The sequence below is a fragment of the Bemisia tabaci genome, chromosome 1, assembly GCF_918797505.1.
Source record: "Bemisia tabaci chromosome 1, PGI_BMITA_v3".
In the NCBI taxonomy this organism is placed as follows: domain Eukaryota; kingdom Metazoa; phylum Arthropoda; class Insecta; order Hemiptera; family Aleyrodidae; genus Bemisia; species Bemisia tabaci.
The window spans coordinates 86081326-86095700 of NC_092793.1; the positions used below are offsets into that span (position 1 = coordinate 86081326).

Genomic DNA, 14375 nt, shown 5'->3' on the forward strand with positions numbered 1-14375 from the left:
TAAAGGCGAACAAGCACCGGATATAAGACGCCATCGTTGAAATTATCGTGATCTATGGTAGTGAACTGTGGCCTTTGACGAAAAGAACGCAAGAAACGTCGAGGGCAACCGAAACGGATTTTTGGCGGCGATCTACCGGCATCTCGAGATAGGACCGTATCCGTAATGAGAGAATTTGTCAGGTGATGAAGGTTGAAAGAGATATCGGGCACGACGTCCTGCTGGTATGGACACGTGCAAAGAATGTCAAAGGAGAGGTTACCCGAACAAGTTTTAGATTGGGTACCACCTCGGAAGAGGCGACGGGGACGTCCCATAAAGAGATGACGGCAGGGCGTTGACGAAGAGATGATGCGGTGTCAGTTGCCCGATAATCACTCGGAAGATAGGCATATGTGGCGTTTAGGTGTCGCAAAACGCCAGAGTGCGTTGTCGGAGCGACTTTATTTACACCATTTGTATGAAAGCTCGAAATTAACAGGAATACACGCGAAAATAAGAGGCTGTAGACATGATTGGCAAAATCATATATTAGGCATCTGTACAAAAAGGAATTCAAATATTACAAGTTTGCTCTACAAATCGTTTTGATTTCTGTACTTAGGACTTTAAGCGTTAATGAGATTGAAAAGAATGGCTCATTAATTACCTGTCAAAATAACAGGAGTATAAAGAAAAAACAAAAAAATCGAGTACCGTCAGGAACGGAGAAGAGTGTCCACGGCCGGACGGCAAATTGAAATAGGCAGAATTGTATCAGCGCTTTGAAAGTCTTTTAGTCTACAAGGGCTGTTAAAGCTTTAACAACATCTCCCGAATGTTCTCTTAGAGTCCGTTCCGCTGTGGTCCTAGATATTTCCATTTCTTTCACCTAAACATAAAATTAGATACGTTGAAAGTAGAATGAATACTAGAATTCAGCTCCAGGAAACGACTGGATGGATACCAAAAACTAATAAGGCGTCCAAAAAATTGGGGGGGGGGGGTGGTGGTGGTTAGAAAAACATCGTTCACTGGTTTCAGCCGAAATACAGAATGTCCGAATAATTCCGAAATACGCTTCCTTAACTTCGCGGGTATTATGTTGAGATTTCAGGCTTAAGAAAATATTTGGGTGTGATGCGACTGTAAGGGGGGAAGGGCTCAGGTGGTAAGGGCGATGGAGCTGAGGAACAGGGCACAAACTGGAATACAGCGACTGGGTATACAGGGTGGTCCAAAAGTCCCATCCACCTAATCTAAAGTTTCACCTAATTGAGGTAAAGATTTGATTGGAGAATGTTTCTAGGTCAAAGGGCTCCCCTAGGACCCCCCTAGGGGACTTTTTGGCTCCCCTAAAATTTTCAGGAGGGCCCTCCTTGGGGGGCAACGGACCCCAACTTTTTTTTCAAAGGGGGAGACCCCCCTTGTGATAGCTCGTACGAAAGAGCATAAAAAAAGAAAACTTTTCGCGCAAACCCGAAGTCAATACTCAAACCGTTTCAAAATGGAGGACGGTTAAAGTTCAAAACGGCCGAAACTTCACACCAGTTATTTCTCGATGAATTTGCGCCAAACTAGGGATCTACGGGTATTTGGACATGAGAAAAACGAATTTGACGTAAGATTTTAAAAAAAATCGAAATTTCCAAAATGGTCGCCATCCATTCCATTAGGAAAGACTTTTGGATCACCCTGTATATTAAGACTAAAAAACCCCACCCCTCACTTCCAGAGCAGCTTCCCACTACAACTTTCAATATACTCCAACTGTAAGCCACAGTACGTTTTAAACACTTTTAATGCGGTCAACATACCACCCGCGATTTTTTTGCGAAAATGTCAACTAGAAGGCCTACTGATTGCGGAACAACAAACCGCAAAATCTGTAGTTTGGCCGTTTTTGAGAAAATGCGATTTTTCGCTTTTTTGGCGGGAATTTCGGGTCAAGGCGCTGAAAAAGTCAAGTTAGGCTGTTTTTGTGGCTCGTAAATGCATATCCTATACATTTTTGGTTTATCACGTGCCAGTAGATAGCTATTCGTGCATATTGCCCAAAATTCATATCCTTAAATCCACGACTTTCGGGTTTTTGGGGGGTTAGTCAAGGAGAATAAATCCGAAAAAAAGAGGGTTAACCCGGAACAACTTGCTTAACAAACTTTTCCTAAGTAAACGTCTTTCAGTAGGTCTTATTGAACAACATACCAAAAGTTTACCACTGTTAGATCCCGGAACACCCCCCCCCCCCCCAACGTTCCCTAAATTTCAAAATGGCGGCCATATAAGGCCTCTGGGAGTTCGATTTTTGTTAAAATACGTAAACAGTGTCATATGTGGTGTCGATTCCTATGTAATTTTAGTCGTAGATTTCAGATATAAAGTCAAAAAAGTCCTCCGGTCAAAAGGGGGTAACCCAAATCCAAGATGGCAGCCAATTTAGAAAGACAAGAGGGTGGATTTTTAAAAAGTTCGCGTGATAATGCAAGTGAGGTATCATTTCTTATGTAATTTTTGGTCGTAGATTTCATTTATGGAGTCATAACATCCCTCAAGTCAAACGCCAAGATGGCGGCCAGATTTAAAAGGCAGGAGGGTGAATTTTTGAAATGCTTACGTGACATCCCTAGTAAAAGTGAATCAACCTGACGTCAGGCTATGTTTCATAAACTACCGTGAGTCAGCCTAATTCAGGCTGATATCAGTCTGACTCAGGGTAGTTTATTAAGCATAGCCTGACATCAGGTTGATTGACTTTTACTAGGGATGTCACGTAAACATTTCAAAAATTTACCCTCCTGCCTTTCAAATCTGGCCGCCATCTTGGCATTTGGAGCAATTCCTTTGACTAGAGGGATGTTATGACTTCATAAATGAAATCTACGACCAAAATTACATTAGAAATGACACCTCACTTGCATTATCACGCGAACTTTTTAATAATCCACCCTTTTGTCTTTCAAAATTGGCTGCCATCCTGGATTTGGGTTGCCCCCCTTTGACCGGAGGACTTTTTTGACTTTATATCTGAAATCTACGACTAAAATTACATAGGAATCGACACCACATATGACACTGTTTACGTATTTTAAAAAAAATCGAACTCCCAGAGGCCTTACATGGCCGCCATTTTGAAATTTAGGGAACGTTGGGGGGGCGGGTGTTCCGGGATCTAACAGTGGTAAACTTTTGGTATGTTGTTCAATAAGACCTACTGAAAGACGTTTACATAGGAAAAGTTTGTTAAGCAAGTTGTTCCGGGTTAACCCTCTTTTTTTCGGATTTATTCTCCTTGACTAACCCCCCCAAAACCCGAAAGTCGTGGATTTAAGGATATGAATTTTGGGCAATATGCACGAATAGCTATCTACTGGCACGTGATTAACTAAATATGTATAGGATATGCATTTACGAGCCACAAAAACAACCTAACTTGACTTTTTCAGCGCCTTGACTCGAAATTTCCGCCAAAAAAGCGAAAAATCGCATTTTCTCAAAAACGGCCAAACTACAGATTTCGCGGTTTGTTGTTCCGCAATCAGTGGGCCTTTTAGTTGACATTTCCGCAAAAAAATCGCGGGTGGTATGTTGACCGCATTAAAAGTGTTTAAAACGTACTGCGTAAGACTTCGCTTTTACAATGTTTCAACTCTCAACTACTCCCGCGTAGGACTGCAGGCCTTTGGCTGTACGTTAGATCCCGGCACGTCGATTGCTCGACAGCGGACGAGGCGTCCAATGGTCAAGAAATCGAATCTCGGGCCAAAAAATGCGGCCTGGGAAAAGCTCGCCTCGCGCCGCTACTTAAGACAAATCGAGCAAAAACGTGCTCGAGCAGTAAAGCCGTCGCGTCAATCCTACGCGCGAAGCAGCCGAGAGGCGACCAAAATGGGATCGTACATTACATGTCCGGCCCCGTTGAGACGATGATTTGAAGGGAAAATTGAAAAATTCTTCGGAGGAAAAGAATGTAAAAATCTTCGCGCTACTTTTTAGAATACTCCTTGCTTGCAATGTCCGAGCGAAAAAAGTTAATGACTGGTCTTCCGTTTTTCATGAAATTGTCAAGTAACAACCAGAGGATCCATGCGAATACTATGGGTGATTGAAAATCGGCGAATTTTATTTACAACTTCATTTAAAGGGTCTTTATCATTAATATGTTAGGCAAGACAGCTATTAGCACCATCTCCTATATGCTCTCACGGTTGTGTTTCGGACGCACAACATACACATTTTAGGGTTAGGAATTGGCAGAAAAGGGCACCATTGTACTCAATAATGCAGTTCTCATTAGCTCTCTGCTGAAATAATATCTCTAGAGAATGTTTTGTTGGTGGGTAACAGCGTCAATTTTTCCGCTCTCGCAGCTGTCTCATAGATCACGTTTTCACAAGAATGAGACGAATTTTGCTCTTTTAATGGTTTCAGGGATTTCATATAAAAGAGATTATAGGAGTACGCATGGAAACTCCATTTTGATGGTTTGAGAGTTAGAGCTCTCTTTGCTATCACAGCTGAATGAGTCAGTTAAGCTCGGGAGAGATTGGCCTGCAAATCGTCGGATCTTACAGTTTTCGGTACGATAAGAAGGATGCGCATGTTAAAATGTCACGAAGAATTGTCTCCGCGGAGATATAACGCTTCCTTTTTAGGGGTCCCCGAAAACATGTTTGAACCGACCGCCGTGAATCTTCGAATCTACGCGTCATAGAACGGAAAGATGGCGGCGCCGAAGCCGACCTGCTTACAACCGCCACGCTGCCGTTGTTGACATCACGATTTCTCGTTTGAGGTTAAGTAAGTTCTGTGTGTAAGTTTCATATCCTACATACATCTGTATCGCATTCTGATTGAAAAGCTTAGAGAATTAAGAACAATAGATATGAATCTCGAACATCTACATAACCTCCAATTGACCAACAAAATCACACCGCCAACGCATTGCCACCGTGTATTCTTCCACTACGCATTCCGCCGCCGTATTGATCGTGACGTGTACATTCAAAACCTACGAGCGCGCGGTTCAAACGCCGTTATAGACTACCCTAATTTTTGGCACTTTCAAATAAACTTTTCTCCCGTTTGCTGTCATCAAAAAAAAATTAGGAAAAAAACTGTAAGCTTCGGTCATTTACTACTTTCGAATGACACAATAAAAAAAAAAAAAAAAATGACTTAACTGACTCATTGCACAAAAGTAATGACAGGTGGTAGAGTACCTTTAAGTATAGAGAGAGTATGGCCATTTCTATTCCGGTTTTTCATTGGTCGCGTGAAAATAGGCTGACACGATAGTCTTACGGCCGTAAATAAACAAACAAGATGGCTGTTATCAGCAAGCAAGATTGAGGTTATGCACATCTTACGTCCTCCTGTGATAAAGGTGAAAGGAGATTTAACAATGTTTTCATGTATTTTTCGTGTGCTATTCGTAGATATGCGAGTTTAAATTGCTACTGCCGCATAATTGAGATTTTTGTGAACGAGCGACGCCAAAAACGACCGTTTTCGGGCACAATTTGGGCCAGCGGGGATTTTTCTGAAACCGGGCCTGAACGATACCATATGATACCCTAAAACTCTGGTAAAAATTTTAGCTTGAATATACGCACGGTTTTTGAGAAATGAGGGGGCAAAGTTGCCAAATCGCACAGCATGCTGGACAGCATTTCTACAGCAAAAAGACGGGGAAAATGGACGAAAAAGTTACACCTTTGATGGGTTTCGGCTATAAATGTTTTTATTGGGCCCCCAAACATTTAACTGTGTTCAGTTTCAAAAATTTTGGTCGCACAGTGGTCCAAAATGGGGAGAAATCGTCGACAAATCAGGATTCTTTGTCAAATTTTTAGAAATGGAAGTAAAATTGTCGGTCTGCTGCAGTTTTCATGGCTAACAATGTTCTTATCGGTCCTCAATGCATGAAATTGTGTTTAGCTTCACAAATTTACATCGCACAGTGGTCAAAAATGGGGGAATTAGTGGACAAATTAAGATCCTCTATCAAACTTTTTAAAATGAAGTGAAACTGTTGGTCCCCAGTAGACTTAAGATCCCAGAAAAATTCTTTAAATTCTTTTTTTGACTATTTAAACCTTTTTTTAATTTTTTCTCTCCATTTTTTCTTCTTTTTTTTTTAAATTTCTGGAAGATTGCATATTTTATTGAGATAATGCTACAAAGTCTATTCTATAACAACGTTCTATAAACAATACGGTCTGACATGTAGTAATAATTAAAAAAAATTAAAAACATGAATTTTTCCGGGATCTAAACTCTACTGCGGACCAACAGTTTCACTTCATTTTTAAAAAGTTTGATAGAGGATCTCAATTTGTCCACTATTTCCCCCATTTTTGACCACTGTGCGATGTAAATTTGTGAAGCTGAACACAATTTCATGCATTGAGGGCCGATAAGAACATTGTTAGCCATGAAAACTGCAGCAGACCGACAATTTTACTTCCATTTCTAAAAATTTGACAAAGAATCCTGATTTGTCGACGATTTCTCCCCATTTTGGACCACTGTGCGACCAAAATTTTTGAAACTGAACACAGTTAAATGTTTGGGGGCCCAATAAAAACATTTACAGCCGAAACCCGTCAAAGGTGTAACTTTTTCGTCCATTTTCCCCGTCTTTTTGCTGTAGAAATGCTGTCCAGAATGATGGCGATTTGGCAACTTTGCCCCCTCATAACTTAAAAACCGTGCGTATACTCAAGCTAAAATTTTTACCAGATTTTTAGGGTATCATAAGGTATCGTTTAGGCCCGGTTTCAGAAAAATCCCTGCTGGCCCAAATTGTGCCATTCTTGGCGTCGCTCTTTAGCTTCTTATCGATGTTAAGGTGAGCCGCCATTTCGTTTGTTTATTTACGGCCGTAAGAGCATCATGCAGCCTAAAAACTCGTTGACCAATCAAAAAGCAGAACAGTTTTCCTGTAGTAAAAATATACGAATGGCCATACTCTGTCTATAAAGGTACTCTAACAGGTGGTAGACGGTTTGTACTTACATGTCATGCCCCACATCGTAGACATGGTGGTGTTTATTGTTGTTTAAGCTGTACAGACTTGCTGAGGTAGGCTTTAATTGAGAACATTTGGATAATGTAAAAAAAGGGCTAGCTTCTCATAAGAGCTCAAGTAGAGCATATCCAATGCACCAGATTCAGCTTAACACCCCCAGGGTTTAGTACTAAAAAAACGCATTCAAGTTCATTTTGTAACTTAAGTTTAAATTTTTGGAAATCTCGGCTTCAATTTCCATTTAAAGTAGAGTGAACCAAGAACTATTTTATCATTCTATAACTGATCGAATTTAAGCCTTATTTTGAAATGTTATTTATTTTTCACTTACGATTAGATCAACATCTTCTTTTTTTATTTGAATTTTTGCTAGCTCTGACTCCTTTTTTTGTTTTTCAGCAGCTTCTTCGATTCTTCGACTGCCAATAACTTGTAAAGCCTGCAAAACATGTAATGATAAAAATTAGTACCTAGCGATTGGATATCTTGATAATTTAAGCATAGAGAGAGCTGTGAATCGACTATTGCGTTTGAGTGCGATGGAACTTTTCTGGCTATATGAAAAAAAAAAGAAAAAAAATTTAGTAGACAGGTATAAAAAGAGTTTTTTTTTTCCATCATGAGCCGATAGGACCTGAAAAAATTTTGAAGCACAAAAAAGGGTGGCGAATCTGACAGAAACTTTCACTCTTCGATTATAGATCACAGCAAACATTTAAGACTGTGCATATAGGAAACTAGGTGGCTCTGCCCCTTGGCCGGTGCGCGACCCAACCCCGTATGCGCATATGTCAAGGCAAAAATGTCCCTCCATTATAATACACCATTTTGTGTTTGAGCTGCATCGATTTCAAAAGTTTTAATGTATCACTCAAATTTGTAAATGATGATGGCTAAGAATATACATAAATGAGCGTTCTTCCGCAAAAACGAGTAAATTTATACAAAAACTAAGTCAATTGCGTGCTTCGTGTGCGTTTACGATGGTTCGTATCAACCGTATTAGTAAAGCGCTCTGGATAATTGAGATTCATAGGTTGGCTGCATTTCTGGGCCCTAACTTTATTCGCGGAGACATCGGTGAAGGCCTGATGGATTTTCGGAGTTTCACATCAGTCTATACTCTCGCTATATACAGGTACTCTATTTAAAACGATGGTAAATTATCGAGTGTGAAGTAATTTGGATCCGAAAATCGATCTTTTACCCTACCTTAAATGTTAGATCGAACGGTCCATCGCGGGTTACAACACGTCCCTGAAAGCAATACGGTGGATCCCATAAGATTATTATTGATTGATTGATTTTATGCTTCCTAACTGTTTTGGAGGCTTCCCATTGGTCTCATTGAAACATGAGGGCGAAAAAGCGAATTATAGATAAGATCTGTGAAGTAATTAATTTAAACGAGTAGACTATGACAAAGAAAAAAATCTTTTTCTGCAAAGTAATGGTGATGTTATGTCAGACGTGAATAGGACTCTGTTTAATGTTAAGGAGACTGAAATGTTATCAAGTGTAAAAGAGGAAACATTTCTGGTATTTATAAATATAAGATCGATAACCAAAAAGATAGAGAAACTGAAAGTGTTCTTGAATGAAGTAAAGCCAAAAATATTATGTGTAGCAGAACACTGGCTAGGGGAAAACAAATGCGTAACACTGCCAGGATACAGCTATATTACTACATTTTATAGAAAACCTGCAAAAAACGGAGTTTCTTGTGGAGGAGTGGCAATTTTAGTTAATGAAGCGTATGCGATTGACTTAAGAGTAATAGACATAAGTAAATATTCAAGGGAGGGAGAATTAGAACTTACGGCAGTACACTGTATAACCCAGAACATAATAATAATAAACATTTATAGAGTACCTAATACAACCAAAGAAAGCATTGAAAAATTTTCTGCTGTTATCGCGGAATTAGTGGATGAATTGGGAAACAAGGCAGGAAAATTAATCTTATGTGGTGATTTTAATTTTAATTGTAAGCAAGTGGTTAAAGAGAGCAAGGGACTGCTAGAACTAATTGCAACTAACAATCTGGAAATTTTAGTCGAGGAGGTGACGAGGATAAAATCGAATGCTTGTTTGGATAACATCATTACTAATATAGAAGAAACTAGAGTCAGAGTGATGGAACCTGCTCTCTCGGACCACAAAGCACTAGTATTAACACTCAAAGGAGTAAAATTTAACAAAGCAGGAGAAATGTGTAGAGTAAGGAATTTCAGTATTGAAAACTTTGAAAACTTTCAATGGAACCTCTTAGCGCTAAAGAAAATTAGGAATGGATACTATGAAAACCCAGATGATCTCTACAGTGATTTTGCAAAGATGTTTAAAAGCATCTATGAACAATCTTTTCCATGGAAGAAAGTTAACAGAAAAAGGAAAACTTGGATAGACTCTGAAGTGAAGGAGGCAAGAGAATGGCTATTGATACTACAAAGATACTCAAATGACTCAGAAGAGGCCAATGAAAGTTTTAAAAGTTTTCAAAGAAAATGCTTGACATTATTACAAAGAAAAAAGTCGGAGCATATTCAAAAAGCAATCAACAATAGTAAAGATCCGTCAAAAACTCTGTGGGATCAAGTGAAGAGAAACTTAAATTTTAAAGAAAAAAGTAAAAATAATTTTATTTTAAATAGGAATGAAATACCACCGCATGAAATAATGAATGAATACACATAAATTTTCAACGACGATAAAAGAAAGGGTTACTCTCATCAAAAGCAATCTAGATCCACTAGCAGTAGTACCTAGAATAGAAAATACATGTGTACTACATCCGACGGATATCTATGAAGTGGAGACCATTATAAATGAACTGAAAAATAAAAGTTCAGTGGGTGAAGATCAAATCCCCATCCAGATTATAAAAAAATCAGTCAAACACACACGTGAAATAATAGCGAGAGTTTTCAATCTTATGATAGAATGTGGGCAGTACCCATCTGCCTTAAAAATTGCAAAAATTATTCCAATCTACAAGAAAGGAGAACCGTCAGAGTACAGTAACTACAGGCCACTAGCACTGCTGCCTAATTTCTCCAAAATATTTGAAAAATTAATTTATAAAAGGGTATATAAGTTCCTAGAAAAACATAGGATCTTTTGCAGGAAGCAGTTTGGTTACAGGAAACACTGCTCAACGACGGAAGCTTTGTTTGAGATATTAGACGAAATTACACAGGATGATTTACAACACCCAAATCTAGCAGTGTTTTGTGATCTAACAAAAGCGTTTGACTTAGTTGATAGAGACTTGCTGTTAAAAATTTTGGAGAAAGTAGGCATAAGAGGAAAAGCGGGCAGTGTCTTACGGTCATATTTACATCAGTGGCTTCAATATGCTGAAGTTAAAGTAGAAGGAAAAACGTACATCTCAATGAAATTATTAAACGAATATGGAGTCCCCCAGGGTAGTATCTTAGGGCCGCTTTTATTTATAATCTATGTAATGTATGTAAATAATGTACTAATGAGTGGCTCGGCTGTGGATTATGTAGATGACAAAACAGTGGTTTTCAAACAACTAAAAAACGAGGAAGACTGGAAATTAGTGAAGAAGGATGTAATTAATCTAAGAGAACTATATTCAGCCATGTCGCAGTCATTCAGCACGGAAAAATCAGTATACATGCTATTCGGCAAAAACGGAAAGCACGAAGTGAACTTGATTCAATGGAAAGACAGCCAACCACTGGGTGAAATCGAAAGGGTGAATAAACACAAAGTACTAGGACTAATAATACAGGAAAATATTGAATGGAATGAGCATATAGACGCGATAGTAAAAAAACTAGGATCCTACAGCTATGCAATAAATAGACTAAGACATTTACTAAACAGAGCTGATTTGATTAAGCTTTATTATGCCTTCATCTACTCGACGATAAGATATGGGATAATGTTCTGGGGAAACTCGAAAGGAGTTGATAGAGTATTTAAACTTCAGAAAAGAGTACTTCGTAACATTTTTGGACTTAAAAAAAGAGAAACATGTAAACTGATATTCAAAGAAAATGAATTAATGACTGTATACAATATTTATATAAGGGAGTCAGTTTTGTTTGTAAATAGAAATAAGCACTACTTCGAATTTAATAGAGAAAAAGAGAACTATAGAGGTAGAAATGAGGTAGACATAAGCATATCAGAGATACCAAAAGGAATGATTTCCAAAGGGCCCAAATACAATTGCTCAAAGATATACAACAAACTCCCTAGATATATTAAAGAAATTGAAGAGAGAAGCACCTTCAAAAGAAGAGTAGATACATTTTGTAAGGAGAATGTATTCTATAGTATTGATGAATATTTAGAGTAAATTATGTATATTAGATTTATAACAATTTTTACTTTGACTTTGTAATCTTTTGTTTTAAATCAAAAGAAACAATAAATGATTATTATTATTATTATTATTAAATTCCCGTTCAGGAGCAAGCGGTTGAGTCTAGATGCGTTGGCACCTCCAACCAGTCTGATATTCATTTTTTTGGGTTTACCTTATGTTATTAGAGTTGTTCAGCAGCAACGATAGATGGCGCAAGAATCACACTTTTGTGTCATGCTCCGATCATAATCAGGACGGCGTTTAATGCCGTCTTGAATTTTGTGGGATGCTAATTTGGGTTCACTGACGAGTGTGATCTACTGATGAGGTCTGAAAAGACCCAATCTGGTATATATTTCTAGGCGTGACCTCAACTTAATATTCAAATGAAAACTGCCTGAGCTGAACACTTTTCCCCCACTGTTTTGTACTGGTAGGTACTCATCAGAGTTAACAATTTATTTTTTACTCTAATTATAGTTTTTGGAACTTCTTGGCTTTGCTTACCCCACGAAATGGTGTGGACCCAGCACCATTTCTCCACCATGTTACATACAGTTCTGGCCACTTCTTAGTGGTTTTTTTTTTCAGTGTTTAGTTGAAAAGCTAAACTGAAGATTGCTAGTCTTCTGCTGCACTCTTAAAGAGCACAACTGATACTAATGGCCGCTACGCGGCCCAACCCCCTGAGGGCGCTTTGCGCCATCAATGGGGTGCTTCGCGGCCCTATTTTTACCCTCCTATGAGTGTTAGTTTTATTTTTCCCCTAAAAAATTACGATATGAGGTATACTTATATTTTAAACTTTACTTAAAATTACTTTAACATTAAAAGGACGCGTTTTGGAATGACTGCTTGATGAAATATTGCAGTAACACAATGAAAAATGATAGTCAGGGAATAATTATGATTTCAGGAGTCGGGGATCGAACCCACACCGAGTTCATGGTGAACGCATTCGACGTCTTAGACAACTCGGCCACCGCTCAACATGAAGTCGCCAGTGCGAATCTTGTGTAGAAGTGTGTAGGGCTGATGCGCAGGCTACACAGCTACTGCGCAACCTCCTCGACCACTGCGCATCCTCCCGCGCATAGCGGTAGCAGTACCAGAGCATTCTGTAAACTCACTCACTTTTATAACGTGATTTTAAAAAAACCTGGGTCCTTTTTCCAAAATCTGATTACAGCGGGCTCATCTAGGGCCTATCACCAGTCGATTTATGGAAAAATCATGGAAATCGGCCCGGCAGAACGCTCAAACGAACTATGACAAAAAGTAGAAATTTACATTGTTTAAATGGGAGAATACACAACTTTACCACGTAATATAAAAAAAACCTGGGCCATATTATGAAAATCTGAAAAGAGTTGGCTTATCTGGAGACAATTGCCCGTCGATAGCCGCAAAAATCATGAAAATCGGCGCGGTAGAACTCTGGAACTAAGCGTTACCAGTTTCGCAAAATTAGGAGGTCTTGGAGCTTATAGTAGGGTCAGTGGACCCCCTATGGACACAGGACCCCCTATGGACCCTTAGTTGTTTCAGGTTAAAAAACAAGGTGACAACGTAACCAATCATGAAATGAAAATTTTCTCATCATTCAGCTGATCCCAGAGAACAGCCGACACGATTTTCAGGTTGTTTGGTGAACTTCGGTGGTGTTGGCGCAAAGCATAGAGAAAAAAAAGGAGGTGTTTGCATTTCGGACATCTTGGAATTTTTTGATGACTTGATGACGTAGGTGGATACGGCGTGAATGGGACGTGGCTGTACCCACCTACGTCATCAAGTCATCAAAATATTCTAAGATGCCCGAAATGCAAACACCTCCTTTTTTGTTCTCTATGGGCGCAAAGTGTCCATAGGGGGTGAATTTCAAGTTAATTTGGATATTGTTGCATTATGAAAAACCTAATTGACCAAATTCAAATCTGGCGAATGGGATGTTATTTACATGCATCCTTAAAGATAAAATTGGCTATTCAAAGTCATCTGCGATTAAACCACACAGTAAATGATTTTTTTCCTCTAAAAAAGTGCTTAAAGGGTCCATAGGGGGTCCACTGACCCTATAGATGGTGTATAACAGGCGCATAACTGAGGAAGTTCGATTGGACTGCATTTGGTAATTTGGACCTATAAATTCCGGCCCGGTTTAAAAACAACGTATGTGCCATTGGTTTCCCTACGCACATAAGTGTTTTTTCAGATGAGCCAGAATTTATAGGTCCAAATTGCAAAATGCAGTCCAATTGATGGGGATTCTGTCTTAGACCATTACTTATGTAACATGGGTGAGATTTCTTACGCTGCTTAAGTCATTGGAGTTTAATATTTCTTCTTCCTCTACATAATCGGTGACTCTTTCCAAATCCTTAGCTCCACTATCGTATTTGGTGCTTTTCTTATAAGCAGATTCGTCCGTTTCGGTGGGTTGCTCGTCTGAACCATCATCAGGGGCAGTTCCGTTCAGTGTTCTGTGCTCAGAGTCAGTCATTTTCACGGTTGGGATTGTGTCAAATAACTAAATTACACAAACATATACACTTCATTTTGAAAGTAACACAATACACTTTTTAGATATTTCTTTATCAGACAAATCAAACAAGAAATTGATTAGTTGACCGAGAACCATAGAGAAAATACAGTAGGTGGTGGCAAGGCAGCCATCTTGAAGATTTCCTGTGACGTAGAAAAGTAAACGGACTGGCGCGCTGTTCAAAAAATGTACATTTCATGCATTTCATGATGGAAACTAGAGTTAGAGTACCTTTATAGACTGACATGAGTATGGCCATTCGTATCTTTTTACTACAGGAAAACTGTTCCGCTTTTTGATTGGTCAACGAGTTTTTAGGCTACATGATGCTCTTAGGGCCGTAAATAAACAAACAAGTTGGCGGCTCACCGTAACATCGATGAGAAGCTAAATTTGACAAAAATTTCAATGGACCAGTAGACAAGGCACGAATTTCAGCATTCTCATACACGTTTCATAACCAAAATTTCACGTAG

At 38.9% G+C, this 14375-nt stretch overlaps 1 protein-coding gene across 2 annotated transcripts; it reads right to left on the reverse strand.

Annotated features, from left to right (window-relative positions):
- Positions 1-512: 512 nt before the first annotated feature.
- Positions 513-14032, reverse strand: LOC109031663 (huntingtin-interacting protein K). Of its 2 annotated transcripts, XM_019043307.2 has the most exons (4): positions 13669-14032; positions 8225-8269; positions 7344-7451; positions 513-871 (listed from the first exon to the last, which is right to left on the reverse strand). In XM_019043307.2, the coding sequence occupies exons 1-4, from the start codon at positions 13855-13857 to the stop codon at positions 776-778; spliced, it is 438 nt and encodes a 145-aa protein (XP_018898852.1). In that variant the 5' UTR covers positions 13858-14032; the 3' UTR covers positions 513-775. The 2 variants fall into 2 exon arrangements, with proteins under 2 accessions (XP_018898852.1, XP_018898853.1); XM_019043308.2 differs by lacking the exon at positions 8225-8269 and having other exon boundaries at positions 13669-14023.
- Between the last annotated feature and the right edge of the window lie 343 nt (positions 14033-14375).

Coding starts and splice junctions, on each gene's coding strand:
- LOC109031663 (XM_019043307.2), bottom strand. CDS start 13,857: ATGACTGACTCTGAGCACAGAACACTGAACGGAACTGCCCCTGATGAT. Junction 8,270..13,668: donor ACTCCAATGACTTAAGCAGC/GTAAGAAATCTC, acceptor TATTGCTTTCAG/GGACGTGTTGTAACCCGCGA. Junction 872..7,343: donor AAGAAGATGTTGATCTAATC/GTAAGTGAAAAA, acceptor TTTTATGTTTAG/GTGAAAGAAATGGAAATATC.